The sequence below is a fragment of the Bactrocera dorsalis genome, chromosome 1 (assembly GCF_023373825.1).
Source record: "Bactrocera dorsalis isolate Fly_Bdor chromosome 1, ASM2337382v1, whole genome shotgun sequence".
Classification (NCBI taxonomy): Eukaryota; Metazoa; Arthropoda; class Insecta; order Diptera; family Tephritidae; genus Bactrocera; species Bactrocera dorsalis.
In genome coordinates, this window is record NC_064303.1 from 103,768,528 (window position 1) to 103,790,258 (window position 21,731).

The window sequence follows — 21,731 nt, forward strand, 5'->3', positions numbered from 1 at the left end:
TATTGTTGGCATAACATTGCTTTAAGTATATATACATATGTGTATATATAACGTCTGTACACATATATGTATATATGTACTTTTCTATGTACATATAAATCACTCATGCATGCAGGGAATTCCAAGGAATTCGCTTGCTCACCATTACCACAACTAGCACAAAACCGCTATCACATACGTAAACAGATATGTACATATGTACAATTAGTAAATATGAGTATTCAGTTACCTCTCTAGCAGTCATTATTTCACTTTTTCTGCTGCCACACACTTGCAAGTTTTCGTTGCCTTCACGCTTTTGTGGGTTTTTTGGTTGCTATTTGGTTTTCCTTATTTGCCTTTTGCTGTGGGGGGCAGTGTTTGTGGTTGTTTTTATTGCAAATGCTGATGCTAAAATAAATATGTATAAACTCGTATACATTTTTATATGTACATATATTCATGTATATTTGTGTGAGTATATGTGTGCTTTTGTTTCTACACGGTTCAATAACCATTAGTACTTTATTTGTATTAGTTTTTGGCGACCAACAGCAACATTTTTCCCCTTGTGATTGATACCGTTTAGTGGTACAATCCAAATTATGATGAATTGTTCTAATCGAACAATGAATGTACAATATATAAATAACTTATTTTATCACTCTACTGTGCAACGCTGATCAAATATCTATAATGCAAATATTCATTTAATGGTTTTGTTATAAATGGTTGTTGAAATCGAGAAGATGTTCTACATTCTTGTCAGATTATCGTTTATTACTGTAATGTTCATTACAATATCCATGCTCTGAGTAGTGCTGAAGCAAGATAAGATGCTTTAGACTTCTTATTCAGGTCTTATTACTATTCAATTTATTACAAATCTCTCGAAAATCCTTCAATGAATGTGCAAATTGTTTGAAAAGAAAATTCCGAAAAAACAAAGGTTACCATATATTTGAAAATTGTAAATAGATAAAATGAAAATCAAACTGAAGAAATTTCAAAAAAAAAGTGGAAAAATTAAATTTCGGGAAAATATTTTTTGAAGAAAATTTCGAAAAAAACCAAAGGTTGCCACATGTTTGAAAATTGGAAATACAAAAGATGAAGATCAAAGTGGTGAAATTTCAGAAACAGATTAAAAAATAAAATTTCAGTGAAAATATCTTTTGAAGAAAATTTAAAAAAAAAAAACCAAAGGTTGCCACATATTTGAAAATTGTATATACATAAAATAAAATTCAAAGTAGAAATTTCAGAAACAGATTAAAAAATAAAATTTCAATGAAAATATTTTTTGAACCAGGTTGCCATCTGTTTAAATTTTTTAAACAAATGGAGCGGTAATTTAAACAGGCTATCACAATACGAGCATCAAACTAGAGAAAAAAGGCTAAAAAGAGATTTGAATATTGAAAATATTTTTTAAGGCGAGTTGCCATATTTTTGTTTTTTTAACTAAATGGCAATTTTAATGTAGTTATTACAGTAAGAAAACTAAACTAGAGAAATAAACTAAAAAAGAAATTTCATGGAAAATATTTTTTGACACAGGTTGCCACCTGTTTAAACTTTTTAATCAAAGTAATGTAAGAGCGCTATCACAATATGAGAACCAAACTAGAGAAACAACGTTAAAAAGAGATTTCAGCGAAAATAATTTTTAAGGCGAGCTGCCATCTGTTATTTTTTTTTAATGTAATGGAAATTTTAAGGTAGTTATTACAATATGAGAACCAAACTAGAGAATTCAACTAAAAAAGAAATTTCATAGAAAATATTTTTTGAAGTAGGTTGCCACCTTTTTTAATTTTTTTTATCAAAGTAATGTAAACGCGTTATCACAATACGAAAACTAAACAAAATAGTTTTGTTTTGAAAATTTACAGGGTACATTTTTAAGAATACAGTGAAACAATGATCTACGAAAAAATCAAAGATTGTCAAAATGGCGATGTTTTTAAAAACAAAACTGATTTGTGGTCAAAACAAAAACCGTTAGATCATTGTATGTAGAATTATATACAGTACAAGTAGAAATTCCATGACGATCGTATAATTCGTCGTCAAATTTGAAAAATCTCAAAACCAGAAAAAACGTAGGCTGATTGAACTGAAGCGCCACCTTTTAAACGGAAAATATTTTGAAAAAATATGGATCAACAAATTGATAAATTATAATCAGTACAACAAATATTTGAAAATTATTTATTTGACAAATATATATTCAACACTGCAGTATCTTGAATATTTTTCTAAATATATTATTTTTTAAATATTTGTTCAACATGGCACTGTTTTCAATAAGCATTTTTACGTCTAAGCAATGAATTTTAATATATCTTTTTTTATTGCTTTCACTGTTATGCACTTCTACGCAAACAATTTCTTTTTTTTAATCCAATGCTCAGTGAATCAATATCAATAAAGTTTTAGCATAAAACTTCGATAGCACAACTCAAGTCCACATGCATGCATCGCATGTTCATCATACGACATGGTGTACCATATTTATTTTTTTTTTCTCTCTCTTTTTTTACTTGTACTATGTACACACTCACACAAGCAAATAATTCTCATGTATTCATTAGTAAACGCCTTTTCATGAATTTCAAGAATCAGCCACACTTTAATGGTTCCATTAGCTTTAAATAGTGAGTCATTGATTCAATGGCACGCATTTCAGAACACACACGCGCCAGACGTTTTTACTGTGTATTGAGCTTGTATTGAACGCAAACAAAAAGCTTTAAGTTTAACAATGAAAAGGTAATTTCTATTGAATCGTCTACAATCCATATGAGTGAGTTAACGAATTACGTAGAATGAGGTGTGCCCACTTACTTATATGTCTGAGTACATGTCAATGTGTGAAATATTCTTTTATACATACAGACATATCTGTAGAAATGTCAGTGTTTGTACTATAATGAAAATATGTATGTGTACACGCCCGCCTTAATTCGCACACAAAATAATGTTTTGTTTTGCTGCTTTCGCACAAATACTAGTAAACATAATAAATTTGTTTGTACACAAATCTTGTTGGCGCGCTTGCCAGTAATGTTGCGTAAATTAAAAAAAAATTCTTCTTCTCTGAGCCAAACTTATCAAAGTTGGTTGGGGGTTTGTGGGATGTATAGCAGTGTAAGAATGTAGTCTCGTGTTAAATTCACATTAAACTTTTTGGGCTTCCAGATGGCAGCCACTTGATATGCACGAGCCACACAGACGGTAGGTGCCCACGAGCGCAGTTATGATGGTGAAATTGTGAAATTGAATAAGAAGCTATTTTTAGCAAAATATTTTCGGTGAATATTAATGTGATATGCTCATACTTATATATAGATGGGTATATATCACATATACATATATACATATATGGATTTATGTAAATATACATATGAATATATTTATATACATATTTATATAGTAGAAAGATAAAGTTAAACAATTTAACTTTAAATTTATATATGATACATGTATACATTGGGGTTTTCCGAACACATTTCGCTTGCCTAGCGCCATTATTGATGAATCATTTCCGCTTTAGATGATTCCTGCAAATCTTTCGCTAAAGTGTTAAAGAAACCGTTGTCGTTTAATTCACAAACGGTGAGTTATGAATATGTCAAACAATATTCAAGGCATCTAAAGGCATTCCAGATGGAGTGGGTTTACGGAAATAATAATACTTTCTATGGGTGAAAGTGAATAACTACTGAATCAGTAAAAAAAGAAAAAGAAAATACTATAATACTAATTTAAGATTATCTAACTTTCGCAATCCTAAGAGAAATCTTTGGAGCAATAAAAGATGAAGAAGATAAGTTGGAGCAATGAGCTATGTATATCAGCTAATACGAGGTGAAAATAACATAGGCTTTACCAAAGCGCAGCGACCAAAAATGACTCAATGGCTCTCAGAAAATTGTAGAGGACACGCATTTATCACTAAATCAAGGTGAAATGGCGAAGGGGAGGTCAGCCTCTTCCTCTGCTTCGCGCGGCGTGCATTGCGTCGAAGAAGTGTTTTCGTCTATTCAGACGACATGACCTAGCCGGAGTAGCCACTGTCTTTTAATTCGATGAGCTATGTATATATCTCATACAGCTCATCGTTCCATCGAATGCGATATTCGCCGTAGCCAAAGCGCAAAGGACTATAAATCTTCAGGAGAACCTTTCTCTCGAAAACTCGTAACGTCGACTCATCAGATGCTGTCTTCGTCCATGCCTCTGCACCACATACCAGGATAGGAATAATGAGTGACTTATAGAGTTTGATTTTTGTTCGTCGACAGAGGACTTTACTTCTTACTTGCCTACTCAGTGCGAAGTAGCACCTGGCCAAAAGTTATTCTGCGTTGGATTTCGAAGCTGACACTGTTATTACTGTTAATATTAGTTCGGGATAGACGAAAGTATCTACGACTTCGAAGTTATGACTATCAACAGTGAAGTGGGAGCCTAGTCGCGAGCGCGACGATTGTTTGTTTAATGACAAGAGATATTTCGTCTTGCCCTCGTCCACTACTAGACCCATTTGCTTCGCATTAAAAGGGGGGTTTCTCTTCCGAGGCAGTTGTTTCATTTTCATTGGGGGGCGTTTTTTACATGGCGGGTCCCAAAGCCCGCACGTAACACTGGGGAGGGATGATTCGCCTTCTCACTTTAGCTTGCCTTTAAACGGATGTTCTTTGGCTACCCAAAGGATGCTTGGTCTATGACCGGAGGGCGTAAGCTGCTTGAGCCATATGTAAAGGAATCGTTTCTGGCCACTCCCAAGCGAGTAGTAATCAGAGAACTTTCCTCACTTGCGTGAGCTTCTACAAATGATTCTATCCTCCAATCCATCCAATCAAAATTAAGTTCATTTAAAGAATATTTTGTGCTTGTCCGAAGTTAACGTTTTTGCTTGTTTTAATTTCCCTTCCCTTCTTTAAAAAAAGGAATAAAAATTATTATTGTCTTCGTATATTAATTCAAAGTTTTTACAAATTAATTTTTTTTTTATTTTCTTCTAGTTCTTTGATTTCTCCGACATCGCCGAAGATGCTGCACGCCAATTCACTGAATTTATTACGAATAAATTTGGCAGCTCAGGCCCACCATCGCAGCAGGCCATCACAGCGGAATTGCGTGAAGAGTTGCGACGTCGTGCCAACGGCATTGCCAGTTATGCACTAAACGAAGATGAGAATCTGTTGGCGTTTGCAATTGCAGCGCCGAGCATACAAACGGTTGTGGTCAAGTTCAGGGACGATGTAACGGTGAGTGCTGACACTTTTTGAAAATAATATCTCGCTGTTCATGTTTTAATTTCGCCTTTTATTTGTGTGTGACAGATACCACCGGATCAGATACACAATAAAGCAATACTTGGTTCCTATTGGCGTGAATTGGGTGTGGCGTGGAACAGCACGGAGGGCACACAGGAGTGGGGTGCACCATTCCGGGATTGTAATGTGTTGAAAAAACGTTGGCTGTGGCCGTTTCGCATTACATTTAGTGAAAATAAAATGAAGTAAGTTATTATGCAGTGAATTGTAGGAATAATTCAGTATTTGCTGCAAGCTGATTAAGATATTTTTCGGTTCCATTCGTCATTTCCCATAAATTTTGGATATTTAAGACTAGTGGCTTTCGGTCCAAATACTCATAAAAATTTCTCGAAATTGTTGTTAGTACTCCTAATGTAAAAACCTTTGCATTTTTCAGAATTGGCGCTGTCGCCTTTATCGCTGCTGACGAGGACGTCTGTAATGATGGGCTGGAGGAAGTTTTCGGACGAAAGCATGGGTAATTTCATATTATTATATTTTGCTACTGTAATTTTCTCACAGTAAATTTAACTTTCAGAACCAGAAATCTATACAAGTCTCCATATTTTATACTTTATCAAACCTAACCTAACTTAATTATTATTATTGTTTTAAATTAATTATTTTTATTTCTTCCGCATTTCTACAGCTGCGATCGCAACACCACATTTTGTTTACTTACCGAAAATAAACCCTCGGCTACACGTGATGTCTACACCTGCATCTGTCGTGAATCCTTCTATTTGCCCAACTCAACACTACAGGGTTTTCGTGGTGATATCGTGGAAGCATCCGAGGGCTATGGCAATTATTCTTGCATACCCTGTCCCGATGGCTGTACAACATGTGATCAACATGGTGTTTGCCTGCTGGGTGAACCACCCGAGGTTGTGTCAATGGAGAGCTTATTAAATGTATCTGTGGGCTCGGTATTGGGCGCATGCATACTTTGTTGTATCGTATTGAGTGTAATTGTTTTCCGGCAGAGAAAATGTAAGGTAAGCATGAGCATTTAATTTTAAAATAAGAAACGCCTACCGTTAACACAGTAATATTTGGAAAATATATTTATAACTTTTGTTTTTTTTTCATTTATTTTTTTTATTTTATTTTAAATTTGTGTTATAGTTTTTGGTTAGTTTGTCGGACTTATTTGTATAATTCTCACTAATATAACCTAACGTATTTATTTATTTTATTCAATATTACTAAAAAATTTATGAATAAAAAATCTCATAAATAATCTTCAAATAATTTGTGCTTTCAATATTTTCAGGCTATTGCTTCAGGCATGTGGACAGTGCTGGAAACAATTTTATTGGGAATCATATTACTTTATGCATCGGTAAGTAAAAAGCCTGAACAAAAACCTAAATCCAAATATAACTCTGCCATGCCTCATTCTCGTCTTTTTTCTCTCATCCTCCCTCAAGGTTGCCGTCCATTTCTTTCCCGCCACCACCGAACGCTGTCTACTTGAACCATGGCTGCGTGAACTTGGCTTCATCACCTGCTACGGTGCCATCATATTGAAATTGTATCGCCATCTGGTCGATTTTCGTACACGCAAGGCGCATCGCTGGGTGTTGCGCGACATCGATTTGCTGAAATATTTGGGCACGATGGTATTTGCGGTCACCTGTTATATGGCCGCCTTCACTGCCGCCGCACTAGATCTGATCGATGTGTCACAGTTGGGCACGTTGCGTGAGCAGCGCACAAACACTTGCCTGCCACTTAAGTGGGAATATGTGACACAGGTCAGCGAAGTGTTAATACTCTGCTTCGGCTTGCATTTAGCTTTCGCCAGTCGTAATGCCAACACGCAATTTAGAGTGAGTAGCATGTAAACCTGCGCTGTTAAGCTCTCTTATGTATAAGCTAATTTTATGCTTGCAGGAAAGACAGTTCCTCGTTGCGACACTGGTCATCGAATTTCTGGTGTCGACCACATTCTATGTGCTGCGTTTCTTCTATTTGCCCGAAATGAGTCCGAGCGCTATATTTTTAGCGCTTTTCCTGCGCTCACAATTGACCAACACCATGGCGTTGGGTTTGATATTTGTGCCAAAATTGTGGTATCAGCATAAGCAGGTGAGTCATCAAGCAGAAGTTGAAGAAGTTGGTCATAATGATGACGATGATGTTGACGAAGAGGAAGAAGATGAAGCAGAGATCGTTTGTTAAGTTCCATGTAATATATTTTTTAATTATTGATTTAAGTTGAAATTATCTATTAATTATCGAAAGTATATAAGTTTTGCGTCAGAAAGTGTTAATATAGAGAGCAAAGTTAGTGCAGGTGCGCTGCAGCTGTCTAGTTTCCAGAAAATGTATCCTTAAATGTTTGATAGTTAGAATTGTTAACTCAATAATTTTAAATTAAATAACTAATACCTCTAATTAAGTATTTTCTTTAAAAAAAAAAAACATTGACAAACCCTTTAAGAAGTTATCGCTTCCACAACATTATATTAGGTTAGGTTAGGTTAGATTGATTTAGCTTTACAAACATACAATTAAAACAAAATAGCCGTCGGTGGCGTATATTAGGAAGTAAAATTTAAGTAAAAAAATGAAATAGCAAAATATAAGCCTACAGAGAAAAATATAGATGCTTCCAACTTTCAAAAATATTAACGTTTTAGTACTAATACCCTTTGTTAGCCTCTTGTGCTGCTATTTTTTCTAAGAACTAAGAGCTTTTTTCTGTAAAACTTTTCACAAAAGCATTAAAAAATAATAATATAAAATTTATATATATTTTTTCTGCAAAATATTACTCATAAGCATTAAAAAATAATAAAAATATACATTTTAAACTTAAAGAACAAAATATTTAGAAATGTGTCAAAGCTCTTGTTAAAGCTACTCCATTACCAAATCCCAAAGCTTTTTGTGTAATCTTTAAACTGCTTCGCCTCCAGCTATTTTAATAACCTATTAAATTCAATATATTGTCCATTCTAATAAATATTCTTTAAAAAAACCGATTAAATTTTTTTAATGGGGGAATATTTGTCTTAATATTTCTATTCATTGAAAACTCACATTTTTAAGCACATTTTGATTTCCTTTAAAGTTCTAAAGTTTATTTATAGGGCATAAAGATTTTTTACAGTGTTTTATAATAGTTAAATATTCGGCACATAATTTCTTCTTTTATTCTCTGTAAATTAAACACCATTTGTATACATTACATACGTTTATAAAAAGTAAATGTCAAGCAAATGTGTCAAAGGAAACTGTTTTTCGTTTTTAATGCTTTGTATTTAAAAAAATAATAAATTCTTTTTTTTTTCGTTTAAAAAAAAACTTAATTATTAATTAACTATTAAAAGTACTAATAAAACTAACTGTATATATTAACAAACCATTTTAATTATATATGCAAATAATTGAAAAGTTATATATTTATAAATATAAATTAAAACCAAAAAATAAAGTCGAGCTATGAAGTTGCTGCAAGTGTTCTGCGTGCGTTTTGTCTTCATAATTTGTTTGTGTTAATTGCAAATTTTGTTGTTATTGAATTAAATAATTTTGTTTTTATCTTAGCCTCAAACTTTTGATTGGTAGCACTAACCTAGAAAATGCATGAATTAGATGAATTAGTCGGAAGATACTACATTTAATAGCACTTTATCTACAATTGCATTTGCATGTGGTTATTAAAGACATTTAATTCAGGAGAGCATGTCATAATTTTTTTAATATTTTTTTTATTTTAAATAATTTTTAAACTTACCTTAGATCAAAAAAACAGTAATAGATATATAGTGTTTTTAACATTTTATTTATTTTTTTTTTTAACAATAACTCTTAAAAATTTTTTTTGTTGTAACAGATATGTATATACATAGGTTTTTACATTTTATTTATTTTTATTATTTTTTTTTTCAAACAAAAATTCTTAAACATTATTTTAAAAGTAAAAATAATATCTACTATAAAATAACTCCGCGATTATATCGCATAGAAACCAGCGGTAGAATTATTATTTTCATACATACATACATATGTGTATGTACATACCTTACACAAACAAACATACATGTAAAAAAATATAAATAAAATTTCCTAAATTAATATTTCTGTATGTACAAAATATCACATTGTCCTACCCCAACCACACTATTTGTATTTTATGAATGCTCTATTTATTCGACTGTGTCTGTATATATGTATGTATCTCTATACAATAGAAACAATTTTGACAGCACTTTTGTTCTTGTTGTTTCTGCTCGCTGTATGGCATGTTTTCAACATATTTTGCTCTCAATTAAAAATTTAGACTTTGTTAATTTATTTATTATGCCAAAAATCGGTTTCCTATCGTCAAAATTCATAAAAATTATATATCTTAAACGTATTGCCCTAACAAGTCTCTTAACTCAATTCGCAAACCAAAATCCGGCAGCAGAAACTTTTGCTTATCACTACTACTCATAAATATAATATTAATGCATAATTAGTTATTTAGAAATAATTATGTATTCCAACTACAAAAATAGCCTTGAGCCCACTGTCTCTCTATCTCTCTGTCTCCGAATTTTTTCCTTAACTCATTAAGAATAAAGATTTATGTGTACAAGTATATTAGTTTACTATCTCTTTTTAAGCTAGGTTGGCTATATTATATATTAGTTTTATTTAAATAATATTAAATAAATTTATTTTCATTAAAACAGTTTTATTCGTTTTAGTTTTTATTTCAATATAGAAGTTATAATTTTTTAATTTCATATACATATATAGAAATTTTTGTTATTATTATTTTTATAAATAATTTATATTTTTTATAAATAATTTATATTTTTTTTATAACTATTTTATATTTTTTATATATATTTTATATTGTTTTTATAAATATTTCATATTTTTTATAAATATTTTATATTTCTTTTATAAATATTTTATACTTTTTTATGACGTCTCTTTTTTATTTTCGTTGTTCTTTTATTTTCCTGTTCTTTAGCGCCAACGTCATAACAATGTACAATAAAAATAACTCACCAATAAAACACACACAATTAGTTAAGCTCCTGCAAAGCAAATTTATAACAACACGTTCCTTTAACAAAAAAAATTAATTCAAAATCGTTGAAAACTTGTTCAAACAGTTTGCACAAACACCTAGTACTAATAAGTATGACACAACACAATAACACCAACAAATTATTACTTTTTTTGTGATAATTTCACTTTAAAGTTATTTTTAATTTAAAATTTTGTTTATTTAAAATTTTTTTATAATTAAAATTTTTTTTTTTAAACTTTTTTAATTAAACAAAATATTTTTATAATTTTTTTAATTTATTAAATTTTTTTATTTTTATAACATTTTGTATGATTTTTCTATAACTTTTTTGTTCTCTATGCAATTGTAATATTTTGTTTTCATGAAATAATCATAATTTTTTTCTCTCATCCCTACTTAATTTCTTCTAAATACATACATACAAAATCTTCAATGTATGTAACTATCACTCTTCTGTTGTTGTTGTGTTATGATTTTCGTTACCATCCTTCGTGTGTTTTGGCAGTGTTTGTTGCAAATTCATAGCTTGCAGGTCCCCTTGCCCATGAATCTATCAATACGTTTACCTGTGGATGCTTTCAAGGTCAACGATCCGCAACGTCTGGGCGGTGGTTATGCTGGTCTATGTTTGGGTGATCCCGATATTGGTGAACTGACCATTGCCGAAATGAGCCCAGAGGATATACGTGCTGAACTTAAAAGGTATGCAAAGACATCAAAACCCAATTATTATTTAATATATGTACAAATGTATATTAGAGGCGATCAGAGCAAATTTGTTAAAGTGTTGAAATTTTTTGTAAAAAAATTTTTAATAGAAGAAAAGAATATATTTTTGTATTAAAAAAATTTTTTATTGTAAATAAATTTGTTCAATTTTTAAACACCATCATTTTTAGCATAAAGCACTTTATTTGTCAATGCCTCTAATATACATCAATATTTTTATATTTAATTTAGGAAAAAATAATATTTATATATGTAAATTTGTTTGCAGACTGTATACACAACTTGAAATTTTAAAGAATAAAACCTTACGTCAAGACAATCCGCATATAAGTAAACGACGTGGCGGACGGAAAGCTGGACATCGTCGCTTCTCGTTACAAGTAAGTTTTGCTCAGCATATAAAAACCTTGAAACACACACACGCGCATAAAAAACAAAATTGTCTGACAAAAAATTAAAAAAAAAAATATATATACATATAAATATACCGTTATTTTTAGCTATAAATAGTATTTGTTTGAAAAATCGTCGTAAGCAAAATCCAATTATATACTATATTCTATAGATTTGAAGTTACTGAGCCCAAAAATCAGTGTACATGTATAATCTCTACATCGATTTGTATATATATATTTATAATATATACATATTTAAAATCAGGAATTAACGCTAAAAATTATGATTTACTAAGTAATTTATATTTCGTACATGAAAGTTTTATAGTTTCCATAAAAATCATATAAATAAAATTAAACCCATACTTGTCTTTTCGAAAATTTAGTATTTGAGCATTCGCTTAGCCTCATTCCCGATTTAGTGTTAATTCAGTTGGTTATCATACCTAATTTCATGCATTACAATCATAACCTACAATATTAAATTTTTTATACAAAAACTGATGATATCTGAATATATAGTCTATATAGCCTACATACATATACTATATAAAGGGTGATTTTTTAAGAGCTTGATAACTTTTTAAAAAAAAAAAACGCATAAAATTTGCAAAATCTCATCGGTTCTTTATTTGAAACGTTAGATTGGTTCATGACATTTACTTTTTGAAGATAATTTCATTTAAATGTTGACCGCGGCTGCGTCTTAGGTGGTCCATTCGGAAAGTCCAATTTTGGGCAACTTTTTCGAGCATTTCGGCCGGAATAGCCCGAACTTCTTCGGAAATGTTGTCTTCCAAAGCTGGAATAGTTGCTGGCTTATTTCTGTAGACTTTAGACTTGACGTAGCCCCACAAAAAATAGTCTAAAGGCGTTAAATCGCATGATCTTGGTGGCCAACTTACGGGTCCATTTCTTGAGATGAATTGTTGTCCGAAGTTTTCCCTCAAAATGGCCATAGAATCGCGAGCTGTGTGGCATGTAGCGCCATCTTGTTGAAACCACATGTCAACCAAGTTCAGTTCTTCCATTTTTGGCAACAAAAAGTTTGTTAGCATCGAACGATAGCGATCGCCATTCACCGTAACGTTGCGTCCAACAGCATCTTTGAAAAAATACGGTCCAATGATTCCACCAGCGTACAAACCACACCAAACAGTGCATTTTTCGGGATGCATGGGCAGTTCTTGAACGGCTTCTGGTTGCTCTTCACCCCAAATGCGGCAATTTTGCTTATTTACGTAGCCATTCAACCAGAAATGAGCCTCATCGCTGTAGACCATAAATCGGACGTAAAGCGCGAAACACATTTCGAACCGAACACTGATTTTGGTAATAAAATTCAATGATTTGCAAGCGTTGCTCGTTAGTAAGTCTATTCATGATGAAATGTCAAAGCATACTGAGCATCTTTCTCTTTGACACCATGTCTGAAATCCCACGTGATCTGTCAAATACTAATGCATGAAAATCCTAACCTCAAAAAAATCACCCGTTATAATAAAACATATATGTATTACCCATAGTTAGCTTATAAATGAAACTTCATGCATACCAATTCTTATATTGATTTTGTAAACAATTCATTTTCAATTGTAAACGTTCATTATTAATTTATCGTAAATGTTTTCGTTACTAATTTCGTTACCATGTAGAAAAAAGGAAGCAAAGATAAGGTAAGCACCGAACTACACACATCGTCAAAATCTCTCCTTCTTGTGTAGCTAACAAATTTGAATAAAATCCCCCCATATTCCTTGTATTTTAAGTAACTTCTTGACCAGAAAACTTGTTGTCCCACATCAAACCCACCTTACTTTCCTGTTCTGCTCTTAAATGTGTGAATATAATTGTAAATCTGTTCGGTGTGCCCGTGTACTCTGTATATATTACTGGTGTATCCTCCAAAGCTCCTTCTATAATAATGTGTGCTGTGAGTTATTGTGTGTTGGCGCCTATATCAGGGGGTGCAGCATTGTGTTTTAGTTTTTCCTATATAATACCAACCTTTAACCAACGGATCCTGTAAAAAAAAACGAAAAATACTCTCAAATTCTTATCGATGTCAAAGATGATCGAGAGAAGACTATATCGAAACCCAACGCTATTGCCACAAATTTAGTTAATTGAGTGATAGAACCTTTCATAATATAGAAAGCAATTCTGGTACTTTTCAACTTATTATATACATACATACTTTATATAAAGATAGAAGTTGAAATTTGAACTTTAGTGCTGTAAAAGCGTAAAACTTTGCCCTAATAAAGAACGTTGTACACCTTTAAATACCGACCATTGTTCCATGCCGAGCTAGCAACGTTCCTAATGAGCGGAATACTATATTTAATACAGTTACCTTGATGTTATTTAATATCCTGCCAAGGCCTTAATATATTGTCTTCTGTGATTGGAAAATATTCAGAAGGAAATAGTCATGAATTCACTTTGAGATGGTATCTGATTATAAATTGCGTGAATCGAATTGAGATCGTCCGCAAAGACTTGAGAACTTACATATCTCCATAGGAAAAAGTGTAACAAGGATATCGCACGATCTTGGTGGCCAATCGACCGGCTCAAAACGTGAAATTATCTGCTTACCGAAGTGATGTGACGTGTAGGAAGTGACGCCGTCTTGAAAACCAAATGTCGCCGAGATCACGAGCTTCGATTTCAGTCATCAATAGTCGGTTATCATGGGTCGATAGTGGTCGCCTTTGACTGTTAAGCTTCTAACAGCATCACTTTTGAAGAAATGTGGACGATGAATCCACCCGCCCACAAACCACACCAAATCCTTGTTTTTCAGGATAAAATAACAGCTCTTGAATCTCTTCAGGTTGCTCTTCGTACCAAATGCGGCCATTTTGCTATTGTGCCAGAAATGAGTCTCATCGCTGAACAAACTTTGGTTCGAAAAAATCGGTTCTTCTTGGATTTTTCCAGAGCCCATGGAGTGAAGCGATGTCGCTTGGTCGAACGGCCTCAGTTCTTGTACGCTTTCAATTTATGATCTCGATGAATAATGGGCCAAGTCGTTCCATACGTCAGTCTGAGTTGCTTCGAACGACGCCGAATCGACTCTCCACGGCCTTCGTGTATACTCTCAGCTACGGCTGCTATATTTTCTTGACTGCGTACTGAACGCGGTCCCTTCGGTCGAATATTATCCAATAATGAATACTGGGTCTCAAGATGGTGTTTCAAATAGTACGACTCTGTACGCCGATTATGTTGACCATATATTGAGCGAAGTGCGCGAAACACATTCTTTACAGAACGTAAATCTTCGTAATAAAGTTGAACGATTTTTAAAAGTTGTTCAGACATAAGTTTTTAAAAAATAACATTACAGATTGACACGACTGCCGCGCCCTGTCAAAAAAAAAGACTGTTGAAAATATATATTTGGATCTATAACGGGCGACACACAAATTATTTATTGCAGCTCGGCAACATAACCATTCCAGAAGAGCACACGACCACAGCACACGCCTTCGACACTGATTTCCTCTTTTTATACACCTACATAAATCTTTATAGTATACCGTGTTATCTTACAAAATATCACTTGTATGTACATAGATGTGAACAATCCCTTTCCTAAATAGCTTCCTTTTAATAAAAAAATAATTATGTAGATTCCTACGATTTATTTAAAATTTGGTTCCTACACTTCTAACACCCATTAACACCATCCATGTATAATTTCAATGATTTGAAGCTAGAAATCGCACGAAAAGCATGCGCTCGTATTATATGTATATCATTTATATATATATATTTTTTTTTGTTTTTTCATACATACGTATCTATGTAAACGCACTATTTTTCTCCAACTCTTTTAATAATACGAAAAAAAAAAGAAAATCATATCAGCACAATGCCAGTACGCCTAATAGATGTCCATACTTATTGACTGCCACTCAATTAAAAAAATCTACATATATGATAATATATATAATAGTAATAATTATTTTCTTTTACTTATTTTTTCGCAACTGCAGGCTCTAAGTGCCAAACACCGTAGCAACAAGCATCATCAAGACATAGAAATCACCGAAGCCGAACCATCGCGCACACCCGAAGACTCTGTGTGCAGTGTAGAGGGCCCGACCGACGCCGAGATATCGGGCATTTCGCATTCAATGCTATCACATTCCGCCATTTCTCACTCAATCGTCTCACATTCGAAGTGAAATACAAAGTCCACAACATGGGTGTGAAAGCAGTGTGAAAAAATGGTTAAAAGAAAATCGTAAAAAATTGCGAAATCGAGTGAAGTGATAATAAGAAATGAAGTTAAAAGATTTTGAAGGTGGCACGTGGTCATTACGTTTTTGTTTTTGAAAAATATTGTAAGCACCTAAAACGGAACTATTTTCAAAGATCTGAAAGCTGACAAATGCATTATGTACATACAGACATATAGATTTAAATACGCTTAAGAAGGTAAGCAGTTATAACATATTTTATTATTTTAAGTAATTTTTTTACATTTTTCTAAAATTTTTACTAAGAAGTTTATCAATTTAGCATTGTTTAATGTAGCGATATTTTATTTCTAGTGAAAAAAAAATTATAAATTGTTTCAAAAACTTTATGTTTAGTTGACAAGTTTTGAAGTGATCGATTTTCCTTCATAACATACCCCAAAATTGTTTGCAACTTAAAAGGGTTAATTAAAAAAATGGACTGGAACATAGATCCAAACTTTTGTTGCACAGTCAAATGTAGAGGACCAAAAAACTTAGGTTATCGGTTCTTGTCTGCAAAACCGTTGGCGAGTGTACTTCTAGCATTTATTTATAAATATATATACGTAATTTTTCTAAATTATATGGGGGAGGACTTCAGTTTCCAACTCAATTAGTACATTATTAAACAAGTCGATTAAAATCGATAAGGATTTGTTAATAATAGCACTATTCTCCATACTTGAGCGAAAGCTCATTAGCTCTCAGCATGTGGAAAGCTTTCGAATGTTTTGAGCTTTCATAAGTTTTAGCTCAGTGCACTCTCATAAGCAATTAGACTATTTTTCTGTTTAGGTTAGTTGAGTGGCTGTCTGATGATGCATTAGACTGATTACAGGGTTTGTCTGGAAAGTAATAGAACTGATTTTCTTCCGCCGCGGTTGTACTTCGGTAGAGAGTGTTTCTAGCTAACGAACGAGCGAGTGGTCAGTTGTCTCCGAGCACCTGGAGAGTCAGAACAAACATTTTCGCGCAACGTGTTTCTATGAGTGGTGCAAGTCGAAAATACAGCATTCGTTAGCAGAGGTACGCGATTAAATTCTGTGTGAAACTCGGTAAATCTGCAACAGAGCCGTTTGATATGATCAAGCAGGCTTATACAGATGTTGCTTTAGCAAGAAGTAGTGTGTTTCGGTGGCAGCAAGTCTTTTTGGAGGGCCGGAAAGAGGTCGCTGGTGAAGACCATGTGAAAACGATGCTCATTGTCTTCTTTGATATCAAAGGTATCGACCACCATGAATTTGTTCCTCCTTGACAAACCGTCAAGGCCAAATTTACCTGGAAGTCCTCAAGAGACTCAAACGAAGGGTCAATCGGGTCCGGCAAGATCCGATCAATGGGGTCTACCGGCTCACACCTACTTTCTTGTGAACAGCTACCAATGCTTGCATCCCAACGCTTCCGTAGCCGCTTTACAGCCCAAATGTGGCCCCTTTTCTTTGTTTCCTTGCCTGAAAAGGACGATGAAAGGCAAGCATTTTGAGACGACATAGGAGATCCCAGCAGTATGCACCTCGGCTCTCAAGCCTATTCCGGAGATTGCCTTCCATGACGCAGACAATGCTTGGAAATCGTGCTGATCGACGCAGAAGGAGCCTAGTTTGAAAGTTTTTAAATAATTGTAACGATTGGTAGAATAATTTTTTTTAATTTGACTCAGTCCTATTACTTTTCGGACAAATCCTGTAGACCAATACGAGACCCATCGTGAAACCACCGAAACTAATATCCCCTCACTCTATCAAGTTTTATCTGTGCAACCTCTGAAATATCGACAAGAAAAGCTCGACCGATAGTTGCAATTTGTTTTTGTAATAGTCATTACATGGCGTTACTAGTAGTCTGCTGGCATATCTGCTTGTTGAACAAGTCATGGAATGACTCCACCGAGACCCCGCTATATTTGTAACACCTTTGTCGATAGTCCATATAAATTTCCTCTTTTCCGCGATCTAATTGTCGGGTGGTGCCTGTTCTGGCTAGTTCATCTGCTTACAAGGAATATTACTATGACTTTATTTTATAGCCGCCTAGCTATCTATATATATAAATATATTCCTGGTTGTGGGCACACCTCTAAGGGTCAGAACAAGAATGCTTTCTCTAATTGCTATGATCCCCGCTTGGAAGACACTTCAGTGGTCCGGCAGACAGAAAATGATTATTAGTTTGCATCAATCCGTATAGATGCTTAACTCTGCGTCCCTGTTCACTTCGCCCTTTTCCCAGTCTGCTCTGGAAGGGAAGCCAATTTTGGGTAGCGAATTTAAGTTCAATTGGATAGGATTACGAATTTCCTTTTTTAACTTTGACTTATTTTTTATATTAATTTTCGCCAAGCCGTTTTAAAATCTGAAAGAAGAGAGATAATTTAAAAAAAAAAATATATTTTTTTATTATTTGCTGCAAACAAACGAAATATTAAGCAAAATGTATGATACGAATAAGATAAAAGAAAAAAACAGTACTAATATATGATTTACAATAAATAATATAAATATAACAATAATAATAACGGTAAATAAAATAGAATAATATTAGTAAAAAGGAAGTGCTACAATATAATAAAGAGCAAAGCCCACCTCTGTAGAAAACAATGAAAACATTTACTTTAGAATTGTGCTGAAGACAAAAAAGTTACAATGATTTTTTTGAAAGTTGTTACGGTAACTTAAGCACTTTTTAAAAACTCAAAACAAAATGCACAAACTTACAGTAGCAGATGAACATTTAGCATAAGAAATTTGAAATTGTTGACATAAAATGTATGTATGTATGTGTAAATGCTGTAGAAAAATGTACTAAAAATTGATGAAAATGAAATGTTTCTGAAAAAAATTGCGAGCTTAAAAAGCTGCAAACTTTTTGTCCCCCAAACAAGACGACGCGCCTGTATATAGCCTACATATTATAGTATAACCAGCAGTATAGAATAATAAAATATTAGTAATGAGGTATACTTTCCAGCAGCAAGCGTTTTTCCAAAGCGAAAACTATCATTACTAACTGACTCGCTTTAATTTAGTTCCTCAACTTTGCTTTTAGGCTTTTAGTCTCTGTATAGTTACTAATATAATTTGCCTTTTCCAACACGGTTTTCGAACAAATTTCGCTGTAAAATGCTTAACTATTGATGTCTGTATGCAATTGAAGCCGAAGCCTGATTTGAGCGCATTGTGTTTAATGAAAGCTTCAAATACTATTAGTTTTATGACAAAGCGCAGATAATACTTTAAACATTACATACAATAATATTGCGCATATATACACACACATGTATGGTATGTATGTATGTGTGCGCAGTTTAAGTCAAAAGCCAAAAAAGTACTCAAATCAGTTGTAAAATTGGAGCTTATAGTCGTAATATCTACATGTTAACTGTATATGTGTGAGTAGAGCAGAATTTAGTGCGCTCTCTTTCGTTAGAAATCGATATACATATGTCTATATGTAAGTGTATTTCGAAAAATGCCATTTTTACCATATAATTTTTTAAGCAAAATTAAAAAAAAATCAATACTAGCTCCTGCATCAAGCTAAACAAATTAAAATAATATAAAATAAATTGTAAAAAATAATTATAGACGCGATGTTGTTAAATTTGTTGAATAAGAATGATTATACAGAGTTCATAAAAACACCAGTTGTTGCATAATTTTAATCGTAAACAAAATACAAATTCAAAAATACAACTTTGTAAATAAGCTTCCGCGAAAAGCTTCATGGTACGAAACTTAATTAAAGCATACTTCGCAGCTTGAATATTTTTTGTAAAACTGGGCGCCTTGAGATATGCAAACATTTGATCATTTTGTACTTTTCACACAAATTTAGTTTTTAATTTTAATCTTTTAATAATTTAATAACTTTAAAATCTTAATTCTTATAATTGTTTTCAACCAACGTTCCTGGGTTATCAACATCTTTATCTTACAGCTTTGCTCTAAAACTATATTTATGTACACTTTCTAAGTTTTTTTTTTATTTTTTAAAAATTAAGTATTTCTTGAACTTCAAGGACCATATTGGTAACTGTAATCTAGCAGCAGCTATTTTTATTGCTCCAGCTCTGGGAACCATGTCAAAGTTTTTTTTTTCGCAGAAACCATTCATGCAGTCGTCTGCTCGAAGTGGAGCCGCTTCCTAAGAACATCAAGAGCTGTTTCCATGATTACGTCGACGACACCGACCTGTAGGCCGCCCAGACTTCGAATGCAATTAACTTTAGACACGCACTGACCGCCAATCACAGTGGAGCCATCTTTGACATCTTCACCGACTCCCTTTCAGTGAATGGCTTTCTTGAAGTCAAACCTCCAGTCATTGAGGATCTCGAGTTTGCTCGAGAGGCGGCGGAATTTCGAGTAATAGTCTTTCGCCGGATAAAAATTTGGGTTCTTAGACCCAACCGTTGTGCGAACAGTCGAAATTACTACAGTAATGTTTTCTGCCACTACAGCAACAACAAGTTGAGAGAATCTAGAGTGATCCCCGCGCAACTTCGTTCTGGTTACTGTAACAAGTTAAACTCGTAATTATCCAGAATCGACACTGAAGTCGCCGTATAACTCTAACCACCTCTTTGCATGCCCAGTGAAACCTAATCATCTAACACTCCTCTCCCTATGGACCGACTTGAAACAGTACAGGCTTACTACAAATATAGGATGACTTCGATTGCAACCGGTCCAGTAATATCAATTTATAGGCAAATCAGAAAGATCATTAGCAAAATATATGAAAAAGTGTACTTAACGGGTCTAACTGAGGCGATTACATCATCAGCGACTTCATTAATTGACCAACATTACACTAGGTTAGGTTGGGTAAATATGCTGATTACTCGGGAATCTGCGAATAATCCCACATGAGCTACTAGAGACTTTGTCTGTTGTCCAACACACCAAGGTATGGATCAAAAAGTCCACCGCATATCGACTAAACGCCTAGAGCTTACCATAAATTTATTGAAGCGGCCAATTCGCCGTAAAATGTACGACAACCGATATGCTTTAATCTTAGCCTGGCGAAAGTTGGACAGTGGAGGAGAACGTGTCCGTTGTTTTTTCTAAATGCCATTGAGCCAAAATTGGGTCTCATTGCTGAACAAAATTTGGCTCGAAAACGACGGATCTTCGTAGAATTTTTCAAAAGCCCATAGAACGAGCGAAGTCGCTTGGGAAAGTGGAGCGGTTTCAGTTCTTGCACAACTTATATTTTGTACGCTTCCACTTTAAGATCTCGCCGTAAAATGCCTCGTGTAGTTCCGTACGTCAGTCCGAGTTGCTGGGCACTGCGTCAAATGCACTCTCCACAGTCTTCATGTACCCTCTCAGCTACGACTACTATATTTTCTTCACTGCGTGCTGGACGTGATCTATTCGGTCGAATATTATCCAATAATGAATGCAGCATCTCAAGATGGGTAATGGTGTTGGGAATAGTACGCTCAGTGGGCCGATTATGTTGACCATAAGTTGACCGAAGCGCGCGAAAAACAGTCTTTACGGAAGGTGAATTTCTGAAATAAAGTTGAACGATTTGTATACATTCTTCAGGTGTAAGTCTTTCGATGATAAAATGGCATACAATGCTTAACGAAAATAATATGACACGTGATCTGTCAAAAAAAAAGTTATTGAAAAAGTATTTCTACTTTGATCACCTGTTAGTAATTGAAGTTTCACATTCACACTAGAAATATTCAGTAGGATTTTGCGTGCTTTTTTTCTTCTTTTTTTTTGTTTTTTTGTTAAGATCGATTTAAAGATTTGCATTAGAATCAAAAGGCGAGCCCAAACAAAAAAAGCGTACAATTCTGAAGTGTCCACTAAGTGTAAAAATATTGTAAATATCGAACAAATTTAGACAGCAAGTGTGGGCAAATTTGAATGTATGGAATATTTGCAAACATACATACATATATACATAAGAAAAATTAGTTAATGTACATACATACATATTTACGTATTTAGCGTAAAGGGTGACAAAAATGACAAAA

General features: G+C 33.5%; 1 protein-coding gene across 7 annotated transcripts in view; it reads left to right on the forward strand.

Moving 5' to 3' along the window:
- The window catches only part of LOC105231264 (uncharacterized), a 109,099-nt gene extending 91,763 nt beyond the window's left edge, over positions 1-17,336 (forward strand). For 2 of the 7 annotated variants that reach the window (XM_049448452.1, XM_049448448.1), the window contains 11 exons: positions 5,013-5,258; positions 5,334-5,512; positions 5,707-5,787; positions 5,959-6,307; positions 6,586-6,654; positions 6,743-7,144; positions 7,209-7,403; positions 10,856-11,052; positions 11,348-11,459; positions 13,130-13,150; positions 15,482-17,336. In XM_049448452.1, coding sequence (XP_049304409.1) covers positions 5,013-5,258; positions 5,334-5,512; positions 5,707-5,787; positions 5,959-6,307; positions 6,586-6,654; positions 6,743-7,144; positions 7,209-7,403; positions 10,856-11,052; positions 11,348-11,459; positions 13,130-13,150; positions 15,482-15,673 — 2,043 coding nt within the window. In that variant the 3' untranslated portion in view covers positions 15,674-17,336. Of the gene's footprint in view, positions 1-5,012; positions 5,259-5,333; positions 5,513-5,706; positions 5,788-5,958; positions 6,308-6,585; positions 6,655-6,742; positions 7,145-7,208; positions 7,404-10,287; positions 10,417-10,855; positions 11,053-11,347; positions 11,460-13,129; positions 13,151-15,481 lie in introns of those variants that run through there. The other 5 variants (XM_049448460.1, XM_049448471.1, XM_049448455.1 and 2 more) reach the window with 5 other exon arrangements.
- The last annotated feature ends 4,395 nt before the right edge of the window (positions 17,337-21,731 follow it).